We start from the raw sequence: 18,928 nt of genomic DNA on the forward strand, positions 1-18,928 counted from the left end.
CTTCTCAACCTGTCCTCACAGGATAGTCCCTGATGTCTACCTAGAGAACCGTCTCTGGACTGTCCCATGCCAGTTTTTTGTTACATTAGATAAGAGGCTCAAAACAGTGTCCCAGCTGTGGCCTGACTAATGCCTGGCATCATTTTCGCAAAACTTGTGTTTCATTCCCTTTGAAAGGCCAACGTTCCTTTTGTCTTCCCTATTACCTGCTGAACTTTACCATTTACGCAAGATAAATCAGTAGATTGGGGAATGGTGTAGAAGGAAGGGATCTGGATTTTTAGGACATTCTGATTACTTTTAGGAATGGAGAAAGCTGTTCAGAGATGGTCTTCACCTGAGCGGAAATCTATTGGCTAAGAGAGTGTTGTGTAGTCAATCCAGCATTGTGCTGGATTGACTCATGGGACTAGTTTTTGGAAGTACCAGTGAAAGGAAAGAGAGAAGATGGGACTGTGGGGACTAAGTGAGGCAAGGCTTGAGGGGTGTTGATGGTGAACTACAAAATAGTTGCCTTTCAGGTGAGCAAGGAAAGAGATAAGTGCAGGGTTAAATTGCACATAGTATAGTGAACAAAATTGGACAATTGGAAGCACTAATTGCTGGAGGGGCATTGTAAACATTGATCGAAATGTGACTCAAACCAGAACTGGACTAGATACTTAATATCCTGGGTTATATGGCTTTTAATAGAAACAGAGCTTAAAAATGTGTTGCTGGAAAAGCGCAGCAGGTCAGGCAGCATCAAAGGAACAGGAGAATCGATGTTTCGTCCATAAGCCCTTCTTCAGGAATGGCAGAGGAGATGACCTGGGGAGTGCAGTGAGAGAGGGACTCGCTGAGATCCTTGTAGAGGGAGGAGGAGAGCTTCTTCAAGGAAGGCATCCTTGCAAGAGGATTCGCAGTAGGTTAAAATCAACTAGGAGAAAGTGAGGACTGCAGATGCTGGAGATCAGAGCTTAAAAATATGTTGCTGGAAAATCGCAGCAGGCCAGGAAGCATCAAAGGAACAGGAGAATCGATGTTTCGGGCATTAGCCCATCTTCAGGAAGTGTTTTTAATAGAAACAGGTGAGTAAAAAGGGAGGGAATGAGCAATCTTGATTGACAGTGAATAAGATGAAGTTCCTGAATTAGAATCCATATCTGGAAGTGACTAACAAGAAGGGAGTTGTGTTCTTGTTGAATTTTGTTTCTGTACCTAAAATAGTGGGGAGAAAGTAGAAGAGCAAATATGGTATGATGGTTGGTAATTTCAATTATCCTAGATTAAACTAGGAAAAAGGTACGGTGGGGCAGGATAGGGGTGAAATTCTTCAAATATGTGCAGGAGAACTTTCTGGAAAAGTAAATTTCCAGTACGTACTAGTGAGGGAGCTGTGCTGGATCTGGTCGTAGGAAATGAGGCAGATCAAGTAGACAAAGTCTGAGTGGAGGAGCCGTTGGGGAAATAAGGATCCTAATACAGTGTTCAATATTAAGTTGGAAAAGGATTAAAAATCAGTCTGTGATTAAGATTCTGGCCTGAAAAAGCAGATTTTTTCAGGTCTAAAAGTTGAACTGGAACAGGTTGATTGGAAGCACCTTTCGATGGATAAAACAACGGATGGAAACGGAGAATTTCAAGAATATAAATTGGGTGCAAGCTAAGTACATATTCATGAAAAATAAATAGAGAACCCTGGGTGACTAAATATATTGAGAGAAAATAAGGAAGAAAAGGAGACGTGATAGATATCAGAATAGTAATAACAATAGAAATTTGGAAGTCTTTTAAATGCTGAAGTACAAGCTTTCTGTGCACTGTTCCTTCGTCAGGTAGCTGATGGAGGAGCACCACTCTGAAAGCTTGTACTTGCAGATAAAATTGTTGGACCATAACTTGGTGTTGAGTTTTACCTTTGTCCACCCCAGTCCAACACTGGCACCTCCACATCATCTCTTGAATGTTGGAGAGGTGCTAAGACTGGAATAAGGAAGGCTAAAAGGGAGCATGAGGAAAGGCTGGCAGGCTGCTCTAAAACAAGTAGTGAAATGTTATTCATATTATTAGTAAAAAGATTAGTTAAGAATAGAATGGGGCCCATAAGGAACAAGGTGGGTAAGCTGTTCACTGTCTTTACTACATTAGAAAATGGTGGTTGAAGCAGTAAACATGTGGATGTTGAACAACTGAGTAGTACAGTGGTAGATGAAGAGTTTCTCAAAGGCCTGGCAGTCCCCCCACCCCAGATAGAAAATTCACCAGATAAATCCTAGATTGCTGAAAGTGGTAAGGGAGCAAATTCAAGAGCTGTCGATGGAAATTTTCCAAGTCCCTCTGAATATAGGCTTAGTCCTGGGGACTGGAGGACTGTAAATGTGACCTCAGGAAGAGGCAAAGCAAAGCCCAAGCCCAGCTTGACGTCAATAGTGGAAAAACTAATGGAGGCCATAAAATGGAATAAGCTAAATACACATTTAGTGAACTATATGGATGACACTGAGCAACTTCAGAGGAACATGGGCAAGTAGGCCAAATGGGCAGATACCTGCCAGGTGAATTTCAATGCTGAGAAATGTGAGGTAATGTATTTTGATGGAAGAAACAAAAAGACCATGCAGGCTCAATGGTACAGTTTTGAGGGGAGTACAGAGGAAAAGGACTTTTGGGTTTATATGCACTATTCTCTGGAGGTGGCCAGACAGGTTGAAACAGTTAAGGCTTATCTGATCCTTGTTTGTTATAGATAGAGTATAAAAGCAAGGAGGTGATGCTATACCTGGACAAATGATTGATTGTGCCGCATTTAGAATATTATTTGGTTCTCGACATCTTATTTAAGGAAGGATTTTAAGGCCTGGCGAAAGTTGTGGTGATGATGTGACTTTGAGGTTATTTTGTCCTTTTTTTTAAGAGATTGAACGAATGGTATTGAGCAGTCTGTAAGAAAGTAAACTGCTTGAGATTTTTATGTGGACCAGTAGAAGCGGCCTGAATGGGTGTAGTAGAGTTCCCACAGATCAGAGTTTTTGCTTAGTTTTTAGCAGTCGCTGTCCGGTTTTGAAGTGGAATTTTTTTTTTAAACCCCCCTCTTGGGTACAACCAAAACCTGGGGTTTCTCTGCCTGCTGTGACAGTGCATATGAGTCTGATTATTTTCTAAAATTGCACTTTGCCAAAGGTGTTTTCTATGGGATGTAACTATATTGGAACAGTTAAACATACTGTACAAACTGTATCTATTATTCTGTTAAATTTTCTATTAAGTTTTTCAAATTCCTTCCTCCTTTTTGTTTTAACTACAGTGGATGCTTTAAAGTGTTTTGCTTTAAATTCAGTAGTTTGTTTAATCGAATTGCATATGGAATTGCATTACCTTATTTACCTGTTTGAAAATAAGAAAAGGTTTGGTTCAAGACTATCTTAATATTTTGAGGGTGTTTGGCTTACTCCATAACACAATGCAAAGGAGATTGACTAGAATGATACCAGGAATGAGGGATTTTAGATATAAGGAAAGATTAGAGAAATTAGCCTTATTCTCCTTGGAGCAGAAAAGACTAAGAGGTGACCTTATTGAAATTTGCAAAGTTATGAACAGTTTTAACAGGGCGGATATTCTGTCTCCACGAGTTAATATGTCACTGACTCGGGTTCACAATTTCAAGATTGTCAGCATTCCCTTGCTTAACATGTCTTTATCCCTCTATACTTTGTCATCCTCACTACCTGCCTGACCACCTTTTTATACTATCTGCAAACTTGGGCTACAGTGAACTCACTTTGCTCATCCCAGTCATTATTGTATTGTAAATGTCACCCCAACACTGATCCCTGTGGTATATCAGTACTAGAGTCTGCCATTCTGAAAATGCCCCCTTCTCCCAACTCCATCATCTATTGAGTTCTGACCTGAAATGTTAACTCTGATTTCTTGCCATGGAAGTTGCCACATCTGAGCATGTAATGTGGCAAAGGGCAGTGGGAAACCGGAAGATTGGGAAGCTTATAAAGACCAGAGGGCAACAAAAAAAGACAAAATATTAAATGACGGTAAGCTAGCCAGTAACATAAAGGAAGATAGCAAGGGTTTCTTCAGATATATAAAGAGCAAAAGAGAGGCAAAAGTGGACATTGGATTGCTGGAATATGACACAGGAGAGACCATCTTCACAGTGGAAAGCACTAGTAATGCCCCAAATATTTTGAGAGCAAGAGGGCCAAGTTGAGTATGGTAGTCATTACTAAGAAGACGCTTAAAAACGGAATGACTTGAAGGTTGATAAATCACCTGGACCAGGTGGACTACAACCCAGAGTTCTAAAGCAGATAGCTGAAGAGATAGTGTTTCTGTCTTCTATTGCTTAACTAATCCTCTATCCATGCTAACATACTATCTTCAATATCATGGACTCTTGCCTTATCAAATTGCCTAATGTTAATTCTGTTTTATTTCTCCACAAATGCTATCAGAGCTGTTGAGTTTCTCCAGCACTTGCCATTTTAATTGCAGATTTCCAGCATCTGTTTTCATTTGAGAGCTTTTGAAAATTTATTCTAGCAGTGTTCACGTGCGTTCTATAGCTTTCAATTTGATTCAAGGAGTGTTTTGTTTGTTTTGATGGTACTTTTATATTGAGAAATTAGTAAAAGGCAAAAAAGAATTCAGGAGTACTTATTTGACAGATTTTCCCCTTTGTTTTCTTCATAGCAACTGTGTGTTCAACTTTGGCAAACTTGGAGGGGGAAGAGACTTTTGAAGCCTCCATGTTGGGCCAGGCTGAGGAAGTGGTTCAAGAAAGGATATGCGACGATGAACTGATACTGATTAAAAAGTAAGTAGGGGATCACAGTTAAAATGTGTTCTCTTTTGCAATAAATACTGATTTCGAAAGTTTTGTTTAAATAGCCTTTCAATATTATGTCTTTGTTTCACTTTTGGACAATTTTTTATTTTTGAACATTTAACCTGTTCACCCTCAGCTGGCTTATTGTGTACAGTACTGAGTTTCACGTTTTAAGAAGAATGGGACACATTGGGTAGAGTGCAAAAGAGGTTTGTAGGAATGCTTCTACGGATGAGAAACTTCAGTTATGAAGATAAATGGGAGAAGCTGGGACTGTTACCTCAAAGAGGAGATTTGATTCACGTTTTCGTATTTTGAGATTCTGAATTAGAGGGCACAAATTGCGAAGAGATTTGCACAGCAAGCACATTGTGCGATAAGACTTTTCCACAGAGTGGTTTGGCCTGGAATGCACTGTTTGGAAGTGTGGTGGAAGAAAGTTAAGAGTTATTCAATGATTTACGTAGAGATGTAAAAAAATGAGTGGGTCATACAGCCCTTTTAGGCTACATTGCCATTCAATTTAATGAAAATTAAAGCAAGCAAATTATCCAACTCCATACCCTGTTCCTTTTTCTCCTTTTTGGTACCTTTGCCAAAAAGAACTATATCTACCTCCTTGAAAACAATGTTTTAGTCGCAGAGAATTCCACGAGTTCACTGGATGACCCCTGCTTCTGGACTCCCTTTTGAACATTCCTCCTGTGTTTACCCTGTCCGTTCCTGTTAGATTTGTATTGGTTTCAATGATATTTCTTCTCCCTTACCCTGCCCTTCATATTTCTGAATTCCAGTGAATATAGTCTTAACCAATTCAGTCTTTTTTCATATTTGTCATCTCGGGAGTTAGTCTGGGAAACTTCCTTTTCACTCCCTTCATTGGCAGAGCATCCTCAGATAAGGAAATGAGAATTTCACACAATATTCCAGATGTGGTCTCATCAAGGCCTTGTATAATTACAGTCAAGAGTGTGTTGCTGGGAAGGTACAGCAGGTCAGGCAGTATTTGAGGAGCAGGAGAATCGACATTTCGGGCATGAGCCCTTCATCAGAAAATAAGCCTGTTGGCTGGGGGCTGAGAGATAAATGGGAGGGAGGTGGGGTTGGGGAGAAGGTAGCTGAGAAAGTGATAGGTGGATGAAGGTGAGGGAGAAGGTGATAGGTCAGAGGGGGGAGTGAAAGACAGGACATGAGGGCTATGCTGAGTTGGAGGTTTGGGACTGGGATAATGTCAGGGGAGGGGAATTGAGGAAACTGTTGAAATCCACATTTATCCCGTGTGGTTGTCGGGTCCCAAGGTGGAATGTGAGATGTTCTTCCTCCAGGTGTCGGTGGTAATGGCTTGGCAGTGGAGGAGGCCCAGGATCTGCATCTCCCTCCTTGAAGGAGGGAGAGTAGAAGTCTTCAGCCATGGGGTGCTGGGGTTGGTGGGTGCAGGTGTCCCGAGATGTTCTCTGAAACAATCTGCAAGAAGGCGTCCAGTGTCCTTGATGTAGAGGAGACCATACCGGGTACAATAGATGCAGTAGAGGTACAGGTAAATTTATGACAGATGTGGAAGGATCCCTTGGGACGTTGGATGGAGGTGATGGGAGTGGTGTGGGCACAGTTTCTGTACTTCCTGCAGTGGCAGGGAAAGGAGCCAGGAGTGGGGTGTAGGCTGGTGGGGGGCATGGACCTATTGAAGTAATCTCGGAGGGAATGGTCTCTCCGGAAAGCTGATAGGGGTGGGGAGGGGAATATACCTTTGGTGGGATCCGTTTGGAGGTGGCGGAGGATGATGTGATGTTTGTGGGGTGGAAGGTGAGGACCAGAGGGGTTCTGTCCTTGTGTTGGGAGGGGTGGGGTTCAAGGGCAGCAGTGCGTGAAGTGGGCACTGGAGGGCATCATCAATCACATGGGAAGGGAAGTTGTGAAGTTGGAAGAAGGAGGCCATCTGGGACTTTGAGGTGGAATTGGTATTGTGGGAACAAGGGGTGGTGTTTTTACAGGTATAATTACAGCAAAGTATTCATGTTCCTGTACTTCAGTACTTTGACTATGAAGGCCAACATACCATTTGCCACCTTCATTGCCTGCTGTACTACTACATGGTTAATTTCTGTGGTGTACAAAGGCACCGAGATCACACCATGCCCTTAATCTATCACTATTTAGATTATCTGTCTTCCTGCATTTGTGACCAAAGTGGAGAAGCTCACATTTTTTCACATTATATGATATCTGCAGTGCGTTTGCCCAACATTCAACTCGTCCAAATTACTATGTAACATATCTGCTACATCTTCACAGTTCTCCCTGCAAGTCAGCAAGTCACTTGCAAACGTGGGGATGTACATTTAGCTTCTTTCTCATATTGTGAATGACTGAGGCCCAAGCACTGATCCCTATCGTACTTCAACTCCTGGAAATAGACTCTTGTGTTTTCCTACTTGTTTCCTGTCTGCCGATCAGTTTTCATCCATGTCAGTACATCACCCCCAATCCCGTGTACTTTAATTGTCCTTACTAATATCTTATGTGCAACCTTACCTGAAGCTTTCTGAAAATCAATGACTGGCTTCCCCTTATCAACTCTCCCAGTTACATTTTCAGAATTCCAGTAGATTTATCAAGCATGATTCCCCTCTTGTAAATCCATGTTCTATCTGATCCTGTCACTACTCCAGGTGTTTTGCTATTGAATCCTTTATAATGGATTCCTGATGAAGGGCTCTTGCCCAAAACGATGATTTTCCTGCTCCTCGGATGCTGCCTGACATGCTGTGCTTTTCCAGCACCACTCTGATCTTGACTCTTTTATAACAGACTCTAGTATTGCTCCGTTAACAGTGTCAGGCTAACTGGTCTGATTCCCTTTTTTTTTCCCTATGCCGCCTTTTTTAAATAGTGGTGTTATTGTTAATTATGCCCAAATCCATAAGCACTGTTCCACAGTCTGTAGGATCTTGAAAGATGATACCAAGGCATCCACTATTTTTAGGATCACTTAAGTACTCTGGGGTATAGATTATCAGGGTCTAGGGAATTTATCACCCTTGGTCCCATCAAATTCTCCAATACCATTTTCCCTATTAATACTGATATCTGACAGTGTCTCTCTCATTCTCTCAACCCTGTTTTCCTCAACATTTTGGGATTATATTTATGAAGAGACGACCAAAGTGTATATGTAATTGATCTGCCATCTCTTTGACCTATTTGTATGCCCCTTTGGTTCTGATACTGTAACTTTTTTCCCTTGTTAGCAATGGTATGGCTATGTTTTCTGTTTTATTTTTGTGTTAGAAAGGAATGAATAATCCATGTGCTTTTTAAATGTTTACCATGTCTCAAGCCAACTTGTATCTCATAACATCGTAGTTTCCTTTATTTGGATTTAGGCCCTTTATTCAGAAATAATCTTCTGCATAAGACGTAGCAGAATTAGACCACTCAGCCCATTGAGTCTGCTCTGCCATTCAATCATGGCTGATAAGTTTCTCAAACCCATTCTCCCAGTTTCTCCACATAACACTTGATCTCCTTGATACTCAAGAACCTATCTATCTCTCTTAAATATACTCAATCACCTGACCTCCACAGCCTTCTGTGGCAATTAATTTTATGGAATCCCCACTCTCTGGCTGAAGGTTCTCCTCATCTCCATTTTAAAAGGTCTTCCCTTTACTCTAAGGCTATGCCCTCGGGTCCTAGTTTCTGCTACCAATGGAAATCTCTTCCCAACGTCCAGTATACAGGCCATTCGGTATTCTGTATGTTTCAGTTAGATCCCCTCCTTATCCTTCTAAACTGTAAGTATAGAATCAGAGTTCTCAAATGTTCTTATGTTAAACTTTTTTGTTCCTGGGACCAGTCTAGTGAACCACCTCTGAACATGCTCCAGGGCCAGTACATCCTTCCTGAGATATGGGCCCCAAAACTGCAAACAATACTCCAGACTACACCTCCTCCGACCCTGCCCCCTATAAAAACACCATCCCATATTCCCAATTCCTTCGTCTCCACCACATCTGCTCCCAGGAGGACCAGTTCCAATACCGTACAACCCAGATGGCCTCCTCCTTCAAAGACCGCAATTTTCCCCCAGACGTGATCGACGATGCCCTCCACCGCATGTCCTCCACTTCCCGCTCCTCCGCCCTTGAGCCCCACCCCTCCAATCGCCACCAGGACAGAACCCCACCGGTCCTCACCTACCACCCCACCAACCTCCATATACATCGTATCATCCGTCGTCATTTCCGCCGCCTCCAAATGGACCCCACCACCAGGGATATATTTCCCTCCCCTCCCCTATCAGTGTTCTGAAAAGACCACTCCCTCCGTGATTTCCCTCGTCAGGTCTACACCCCCCACCAACCCAACCTCCACTCCTGGCACCTTTCCCTGCAACCGCAAGAAATGTAAAACCTGCGCCCACACCTCCCCCCACCCTTACTTCCCTCCAAGGGATCCTTCCATATCCGCCACAAATTCACCTGCACCTCCACACATCATTTACTGCATCCGTTGCACCCGATGTGGCTTCCTCTATATTGGGGAGACAGGTCGCCTACTTGCGAAACGTTTCAGAGAACACCTCTGGGACACCCGGATCAACCAACCCAACCACCCCGTGGCTCAACACTTCAACTCCCCCTCCCACTCCACCAAGGACATGCAGGTCCTTGAACTCCTCCATCGCCAGACCATAACAACACGACGGTTGGAGGAGGAGCGCCTCATCTTCCGCCTAGGAACCCTCCAACCACAAGGGATGAACTCAGATTTCTCCAGTTTCCTCATTTCCCCTCCCCCTACCTTGTCTCAGTCAAATCTTCGAACTCAGCACCGAACCTGCAATCTTCTTCCTGGCCTCTCCGCCCCCCACCCCCACTCTGGCCTATCACCCTCACCTTGACCTCCTTCCACCTATCGCATTTCCAACGCCCCTCCCCCAAGTCCCTCCTCTCTACCTTTTATCTTAGCTTGTTGGACACACTTTCCTCATTCCTGAAGAAGGGCTCCTGCCCGAAACATCGATTCTCCTGCTCCTTGGATGCTGCCTGACCTGCGCTTTTCCAGCAACACATTTTCAGCTCTGATCTCCAGCATCTGCAGTCCTCACTTTCTCCTCTAGATGTGGTCTCAAGAGCCTCAAAAATACATTTCTACTTCTATATTCCTGTCCTTTCAAAATAAATTGCATTTGCCACCTTAACTACTGACTTAACCTTCAAGACTTGAGAGAATTCTGGACTAGAACTCAGACTTCTGAATTTACTCAACATTTAGAAAATAGTCCATACCTATATCCTTCCTACCCTTTTATCCCCACTCTGCTTTCTGCCAGACAGCCAAACTTCTATCCATGCTAGCACCACGCCTGTGACACTTAGCTTAACTCATAACCTCCTGTGTGGCACCTTGTCAAAGGCGGGCATGAGGTCCAAGTAGATAGCATCCATTAGCTCTTCTTGGTCTAACCTGCTTGTTACTTTCTCAGAGTTCTAGCAGATTTGTCGGGCATGATGTCTCCTGTTTTGCTGTACACTTCCAAGTATTCAGAAATCTCATCCTTCACAATGGATTCCAGGATCTTGCCTGCAACTGAGATTAGGCTAATTGATCTGTAATTTTCCCTCTCTTGTCTTGCCTTCCATTTAAACAGGGGTGTCACATTAGCGATTTTTCCAGTCCTCTGGGACCCTTCCTAATTCTAGCAGTTCCGGAAAGATCACCACTAATGGCTTCACTATCCATACAGCTACTTGCTTTAGAAGTCTGGGGTGTAGTCCACCTGGACCAGGTGATTTATCAATCTTCAAGTCATTCTGTTTTTTTTAAGCACCTTCTTAGTAATGGCTACCACTTCTGCTGTGCCCCCTCACTGTCTTGAAATTTTTCGGACATTACTAGTGTCTTCCACTGTGAAGACTGATGCAAAAAAAAATTTCAGTTCCTCCAACCATTTCTTTATTCCCCACACTCTCTCCTGCGTCGTATTCCAGCAGCTCAGTATCCACTTTTGCCTCTCTTTTGCCCTTTTATATAGCTAAATGAACTTTTACTGTCTTCCTTTGTTACTGGCTAGCTTAGTGGCATTTAATTTTTTTTCCCTCACTTTTTTTCTCTGTTGCCCTGTAGCCTTTGTAAGCTTCCCAATCTTCTGGTTTCTCACTGCCCTTCACCACATTATATGCCTTCTCATTTGCTTTTAGGCCATCCCTGACTTCCCTAGTCAGCCATGGTTGCCTCATCCTCTCTCCTTTTTCTTGGGATGAATCTCTGCTATGTCTCCTGAATTACTCCCAGACAGCCCTGCCGTTGCTGTTCCATTGTCCTTCACCTTCACACCTGAGAAGCAACATACCATCTTGGAATCTCGAAGGCCACAGGAACGTCTACTTGTTATCCTTAGAATTGAATCCGCTATTACTCCAGCTTTCCCACACTTATTCTTCCTCAACCATGCAGCAAAGCTAACTGCGGTACAACAATTTGGCTATTGTTACATTTCTCAGAGAGGCTTTCTCTCCAACAGTATCCAAAGTAGTGTATCTCTTTAGCAGTGCACAGTCTTGATAAGTCATCTTTAATCTGCATAGTGGTTGTCCACTCCCTTCCTGCCTGTGGTGTCTTAGCCTGCAGACTCAGTACCTCTCTGTCTTTCTTTGACATTCTGTCAGCCTCGTGATGCTGCATATTATCTCTGGGCAAAGCTCTAGCTCCAAAATCCAGATTTCCAGGAGCTGCAGCTGGACACTTCCACTGCATGTTGTGGTCCTGGGTGCTGTAACTGCCTGATTTCCCACATAGAGCAGGAGGAGCACTTCATGAGTTTGAGCTGTCCTTCTATGCTTTGCTTTTCCAATTTCTTATTCCAATAGATTGCCCACGAAATCAATTGTTAGCTACAATTGGATGCTTCTAGGGGCCTCTGAACTCAAACTAAAAACCACTTAAAAGCCACTAGGGGAGTCCTTCTCGCTTTGTCTTTCCAGCTAATAATGAACAATCATATTGTTTGTGTTAGATTTATCATTACCCTGAACTTCATGCTTTTGAATATTTGATTTATAATTGAGTTGATTTAAGTTGTGAATAATCTGAAGGTTTGATGCTGAGATTCCCATTTATTTGCTGCTATACTTCTATCAATAGTATGGCAGTTATACGCGTGGGATAAAGCATGTTCAGTCATATGTATCTGAAAGACACTGCTGTTGTCTTTGACAGAACTAGCAATGGCTGTACAAAAATCCTATTATTTCACTTGTATCTACCATCCAATTGGTTGCTTCAATGCCTATTACAATTTTACATCTAAAAGTTTGATGCAGCCGATTTGATAAAAGCACATTTGAATGTCTTGAGTCAGGTTTGTTTGTGACTTACTCCTTGGAATCATAAATTGCATACTGCAAAAAAGGAGGCTAATTGGATTGCCACGTTCTCTTTCTGCAGCCTCTCCTGCACACTGTGGGTGGCACAGTGGCACTGCTGCCTCACAGTGCCAGAGACCTTGGTTCAATTCCCGCCTCAGGCGACTGACTGTGTGGAGTTTGCACATTCTCCCCGTGTCTGCGTGGGTTTCCTCCGGGTGCTCCGGTTTCTTCCCACAGTCCAAAAATGTGCAGGTTAGGCGAATTGGCCATGCTAAATTGCCCGCGAATTGGCCATGCTAAATTGCCCGCGAATTGGCCTTGCTAAATTGCCCGCAGTGTTAGGTGAAGGGGTAAATGTAGGGGAATGGGTCTAGGTGGGTCGGTGTGGACTTGTTGGGTAGAAGGGCCTGTTTCCACGCTGCAAGTAATCTAAGAAACCACTCACTTGGAGGCTCCTGTTCCCTGACTTAGGGGTTGGGGGCCACCGTCTCTCCCCTAGGTGCCAATGGCACCTGTGCCCCTTGTCCCCTGGACCATGTAGCTCTCCACGCTATCTCTCCCTACAACACATGTGCCACCCTAACCCACGTTCCTTTCTCTCTCTGTCGTGACCCCTCTCTCTCTGGAATTGTGTGTGCATGTCAGTACATCTGAATGCTGCAGGTTATACGTGAGATGTATGTAATTTTTGTGCATCAACATATTCTGCCATTTTAACCTTTTTTTTTTGTTCGTCTTTTTCTTTAGCACAAAGGCCCGTACATCTGCTTCCATCATCCTGCGTGGAGCAAATGATTTCATGTGTGATGAGATGGAGCGCTCTGTCCATGATGCACTTAGTGTGGCCAAGAGAGTTTTGGAATCCAAGTCATTAGTGCCAGGTGGTGGTGCAGTAGAAGCAGCACTCTCCATCTACTTGGAGAACTATGCTACCAGTTTGGTATGAATCTAGTTTGGATGTTTCTTCAAAAGAATTCTGGATTTATTTTATCCTTTCTGATAATTCAAATTGTTTTGGTGTCATTGGTCCAAATTGAAGATTGAGTTGCAACTTTATTTTGACCAAACATTAGTAACTATGGTAGTATAAAATACAACATCTAATTGTCCAAACCAATATCTTGACTGTCAAATATGCTGCAAAAGAAAGCTGATTTTAGTTGAAGGTGTTGGGGGTAGATGGGGAGACATGAAATTGTAGACGGAGGTTTGAGTGGAACAGCAAGATAACACATTCTTTTTTTAATTTCTGTACTGGAGAACATTTCATCTAATCGGAATTCTTTTAAAGGAGTCTGACTTATGCAGTAAAGTAGCTGTCACTAATTTGTTGTGCCTGTTTAGAATTGGGAGGAAATTGTCATGAATTTTAGAGTGTAATTGAGGAATTTTATCATTTAGGGATCACGTGAGCAGCTTGCAATTGCTGAATTTGCCCGGGCTTTGTTAGTTATTCCAAAGACTCTGGCAGTAAATGCAGCTCAGGATTCTACAGACCTGGTTGCTAAGCTGCGTGCATTCCACAATGAAGCCCAGGTAAACCCAGAACGTAAAAACCTGAAATGGTAAGTATGTTTTTTTTTCCCTTTTTGGGTGTGAAGTGTATTTTGTGCTAATATCCATAACTTTTGTTACAAGCTGTTGGGTGGTTTCTTGGTTTGCAATATGAGGACACACATCGATTTGTACATAAACTGAATGCTTTAGGGTTAGGGTTGAACACTCTTAATACAATTCTTGAGTTCCATTTGATTGTGTGGCTTCATAAGACATGACTGGTTCATTTTCATCTCTTGTTTTCCCAGTATTGAGTTTCTATAGGTGAAGCATTGCATAAGCATTCAAACTAGGAGCAAGAGTTCAGCCCTCAAAAGTCTGTTGTATCATTGGATATGATTATGGCGAATCTGATTTGGAGTCATAATATCCATGTTCCTATCTACCCTCGATACTGTTGAGCTCTTTGTTATTGACAAAATCTCTATCTTTGCCCTAAAATATTCAAAGATCCTGCTTCTGCGCTCTGGGGAACAGAATTTCACACGTGCTCATTCTCAATGTTTTTAAACAAAGTTGTACATGGGATACTGGTGTTGCTGGCCTGACCAGGCCAGAATGTATTCCCCATCCCTAATTGTCTTGAAGATGTTGATGGTAAGCTACCTTGTTGAATCTCTACAGCCTTTGGTCTGTAGATTCACCAACAAAGCTGTTGGGAAAGGAGTTCCAAGTTTTGGACATGGTGACAATGCAGGAACAATATACTTTCAGGTCAAAGTAGTATCTGGCTTGGAAGGGAACTTTTCAGGTTGTGTGCTTCCATGCATTTGCTGCCCTTGACCTTCTAGGTGGTTGGTCGATATTGTAAGGTTTGAAAGAAACCTTGATCTACTGCAGTGCATCTAGATGCAGATCTTTGCAGGTACTTTTTTTTTTTGTCTCATTTTTAAACCGTCTCCTAATTCTAAGCACCTCCCATTGAAGAAAGTATCATTTCAGCATTCATTTTGTTAAATCTCCTGAGGAACCTTTGTTTCGATAAGATCACATCAGTCGTTTTAACCTGGGAATGACCTTTCGCCAACAAATAATTCCCTTCACTGCAGGAATCAATAGCATTGAATATACTCTACTTTTTTCTCATGCAATTTTGCCCTTTTCTGAATAAGACAGTCAAAACTGTACACAGTACTCTAGATGTGGTCTCCAACGTCCTCTATAACTGTAGCAAAAGGTTTTTTATGTTCCATTCCTCTTGCCTTCCTAATCAGTTTCTGTACTCCAGGTTGATTTTATCACTGCCAGATCCATCTACAAATTCTGATTTAATTAAGATATTGCCCTTCATTTCTTTATGCCAAAATAGGCAAGTTTGTTTCCCATATTATGTATGAATCACAAAAAGGTAGCATCCAAGGAAAACAAATGGAATGTTGGCCTTCATTCAAAAGAAATGAAGTATTAAAGTAGAGAATTTTTGCTAAAACTATAGTCAGCTGAAATACTGTAAACAGTTTTGGACCCTATCTCTGGAAAGATATACTAGCATTGGAGGTAGTCCAGAAAAGATTCAACAGGTTGATAGTGACTCTGAAGAGGTTGAGTAGATTGGGCCTGTGCTTTTTGGAATGTAGAAGCATGAGACAGCCTTATTGAAACATCCCTTGGGGGATGTAACAAGATAGATGCAAGGTAGTGGGAAAGTCAAGGGCCAGAGGGCATATTTTCAGATGAAGGGGTACAGCATTACTGTCGGTACGGTGGCACAGTGGTTAGCACTGCTGCCTCACAGCGCCAGAGACCCGGGTTCAATTCCCGCCTCAGGAGTTTGCACATTCTCCCCGTGTCTGCGTGGGTTTCCTCCCACAATCCCAAAATGTGCAGGTTAGGTGAATTGACCATGCTAAATTGCCCGTAGTGTTAGGTGAAGGGGTAAATGTAGTTGAGTGGGTCTGGGTGGATTGGGCTTCAGGGCGGTGTGGACTTGTTGGGCCGAAGGGCCTGTTTCCACACTAAGTAATCTAATCTAATTGTAAGACTGAAGAAGAATAATAATTTTCTGCTGAAGATAGTGAATTTGTGGAGCTCATTGCTACAGAGGCTGTTCAGTCATTAATTATATGCAAGGTTGAGATATAGTTTTAAACAGGAATTAAGGATCTGACAAAAAGTTAGGGATTAACAGATTAGCTATGATATCACTGAAGCAGACCCAGTGAACTGATCTATTTCCATGTCGTATGATCTTATACAGTGCTCGCTGAAGACAGACATTTGCCCCAGAATGCGAAAAGAATGAAAGATTTTCTTCATGTTCATGCACTAGTACTGACTTGTAATCTATATATAACTGGTGATCTCTGCACAGATTAAGCAATGCAAATATCTCCTCTTTGTTTATGCTCAGTCTGGGTGTGTTACCAGTGTAAATCAACTGTAAACTATCAAACATCATAACCATGCTCACAACTTCTGCTAATTCAATTGGATCTCAACCACTGCCATGGTTAACTGACAGTTAATTGAATCCAATTTCATCTCTTGGCTTGGATTGGCACTCGTACCCTAGAGGAAACTTGTCCATATTTTGCTTTAATTGTAATTGAACAGTAATCTTAAAGTTGTGGTTCATGTTTGAAACAGTTAAAACCTGAGATTCTGTTTTTTTGATCCACTAAATTTGGTTGGATACTGATGCTTAGATTTAATGTAATTTATATTTTGTAATTTAGCTTTAGTCAATTATATTGAGTTTAATTTTAATCTTTGGACCTTTTGTAATGACTAAAAGAATAGTAATGAAGATTGTGTTTGGACTTCAGGTGTTTTTTAATATCTTTTATAGGTTGTGTGTGTCATTGGAAATTGACCTTTCAAGGTCAGTGGCCCTGTTGCCATCCCTGGTTGCCCTTAATGGCACTCTGGGCCATTTTAGGGGGCATTCAAGAGCCATAAATATTTGTCTTGCATCAAATATACCCCTTGGGTATCCAGTATTCTCTAATGTCTTATCACCCACCTTTTTTTAATAATCTCTGAATGTTGTACATCCTTGAATATTAAACACTCCATTCTCATTATGTTTAAGGCACATCTAACTAAAGACTAGTTACTTTACCTCATCCTTAAGTTAATATGGGTGTCTTTTAATGGTTGTCGGTTATTCTCTGAGAATTGGTTTCCTATTTGATAAAGCACATTTTTTTCTTGCACAGGATTGGTCTTGATTTAGTGAATGGAAAACCAAGGGACAATAAGCAAGCTGGTGTTTTTGAGCCAACTATGGTCAAAACAAAGAGTCTGAAATTTTCAACAGAAGCTGCAATTACTATTCTTCGTATTGATGACCTCATTAAACTTTATCCAGAAGATAAACAAGAGAAAGGAAAAAGCTACCATGATGCAGTTCAAAGTGGAGAGCTTGATGGTTGAAGAACTGAAGTTTTAAATGTTATTTGTTGGATTATTATTAGTATTTTTGCAGATAGCGAAATACAAAATTTTCCCATTTTCTGCTTTTGCTTATTGTTTTTGTGGCTACTGAATATTTAATTGTTTCTAGTACCTGCATATTCCACTCATTAAGGAAAAATATCACTTTCTTTGGAACTTGGAAATTGCCTGCATTAGTACCTTTTTGTTTACTTGTACTGGATGATATTCATGTCTTCAATAAAGTCTGACAAACTACTTTTTTGTCACAATTTCTGGTTTTGAATCCATCATAATGTTTTCAGATAATTGCACACTGTTCAGTATGATTCATGACAACATGATTCTAACTGTAAGGGATGTACATTTGTCTTCCAGTCTTTTCTTCACATATCTGATGAAGTTTGGCAGTCAGTTTTTTAATGTTTTCAGCAAGCTTACATGTTCTAATTTCCCTTTCCGAATCAAACCTTTGCCTTTCTCTGATTTTTAAATTTCTCCCAGTCCTCAGGACTTCTGCTTTTTCTGGCCAATCTGTATTCCTCCTCTTTGCTGTTAACACTATCCCTGATTTTTCTTGTTAGCCATGGTTGAGCCACGTTCCCTGTTTTACACTGGATAGGGGGTTACAATTGTTGAAGTTCATTGCCTATTCACCGTCAACTCCTTTAGTATCCTTGGTCAGCTTCTCCTAGCCAATGCATGCATCATACCATCAAAAGTTAGCTTTCTTTAAGTTCAGGACCCTAGTTTTAGATTTAATTGTGTCCTTCCCTGTCTTAATGAAGAACTGTATGATGTTATGGTCATCCCCTCCACCCACACACACACACACCCACCCCCAAAAGTAAAATCTCACAAAGCAATGCCCTTTCATTATACAATTACCAAGTCTAGGGTGGCCTGCTCTATGTTTGGTTCCTGGACACATTGGTCAAGGAAACCATATCTCTCTCATTCCAGGAAATCCTACTCCATCACATTGCTACCAGTTTGGTTAGTGCACTCAATATGTATATTGAAGTCACCCATAATAACTGGTGTACCCTGACTGCATGCACCTCTGATTTCCTGTTTGATGTAGTCCCCAACATCACAACTGCCACTAATGCCTTTTTTTTCCTTTGGTGTTCCGCAGCACCACCCATACTGATCTAATGTTCTCCTTACTATTGTTCATCTCCTCCTTAACCAGCAAAGGTACTCCACCTCTCCATATGCCTTTCCTGAAAATTGAGGACCCTAGAGCCAGGTCCCTGTGATCCCAATTATGTCATATCCATTGCTAACTGCAGTTAATTCATCCTAATTACAAATGCTCCTCGCATTGAGAGACAGCCTTCAGGCTTTTTAAAAAATATTTATTAATTAGAATGGACGGCTTTGAGGTATGTAGGGAAGAGATGTTGGAAATTCTGGAAAGGGTGAAAATAGATAAGTCTCCTGGGCCTGATGGCATTTATCCTAGGATTCTCTGGGAAGCAAGGGAGGAGATTGCAGAGCCATTGGCCTTGATTTTTATGTCCTCATCTACAGGAATAGTGCCAGAAGACTGGAGGATAGCAAATGTTCCCTTGTTCAAGAAGGGTAGTAATGATAACCCTATTAACTATAGGCCGGTGAGTCTCACTTCTGTTGTGGGCAAAGTCTTAGAGAGAATTGTAAGGGATAGGATTTATGAACATCTGGATAGGAATAATGTGATCAAGGATAGTCAGCATGGTTTTGTGAAGGTCAGGTCGTGCCTCACAATCCTTATTGAATTCTTTGAGAAGGTGACTAAGGAGGTGGACGAGGG

The 18,928-nt window shown here is 41.9% G+C and overlaps 1 protein-coding gene across 1 annotated transcript in view; it reads left to right on the forward strand.

Moving 5' to 3' along the window:
- tcp1 (t-complex 1) overlaps window positions 1-17,388 on the forward strand; it is a 60,851-nt gene extending 43,463 nt beyond the window's left edge. Inside the window, exons 9-12 of the mRNA XM_043696178.2 lie at window positions 4,693-4,816; window positions 12,946-13,138; window positions 13,600-13,763; window positions 16,914-17,388. Coding sequence (XP_043552113.1) covers window positions 4,693-4,816; window positions 12,946-13,138; window positions 13,600-13,763; window positions 16,914-17,130 — 698 coding nt within the window. The 3' untranslated portion in view covers window positions 17,131-17,388. The remainder of the gene's footprint in view (window positions 1-4,692; window positions 4,817-12,945; window positions 13,139-13,599; window positions 13,764-16,913) is intronic.
- Window positions 17,389-18,928: the final 1,540 nt, after the last annotated feature.

The sequence above is a fragment of the Chiloscyllium plagiosum genome, unplaced genomic scaffold (assembly GCF_037043375.1).
Source record: "Chiloscyllium plagiosum isolate Xiang-an unplaced genomic scaffold, Cpla_swu_hap1 HiC_scaffold_10, whole genome shotgun sequence".
NCBI classification, from domain to species: Eukaryota; Metazoa; Chordata; class Chondrichthyes; order Orectolobiformes; family Hemiscylliidae; genus Chiloscyllium; species Chiloscyllium plagiosum.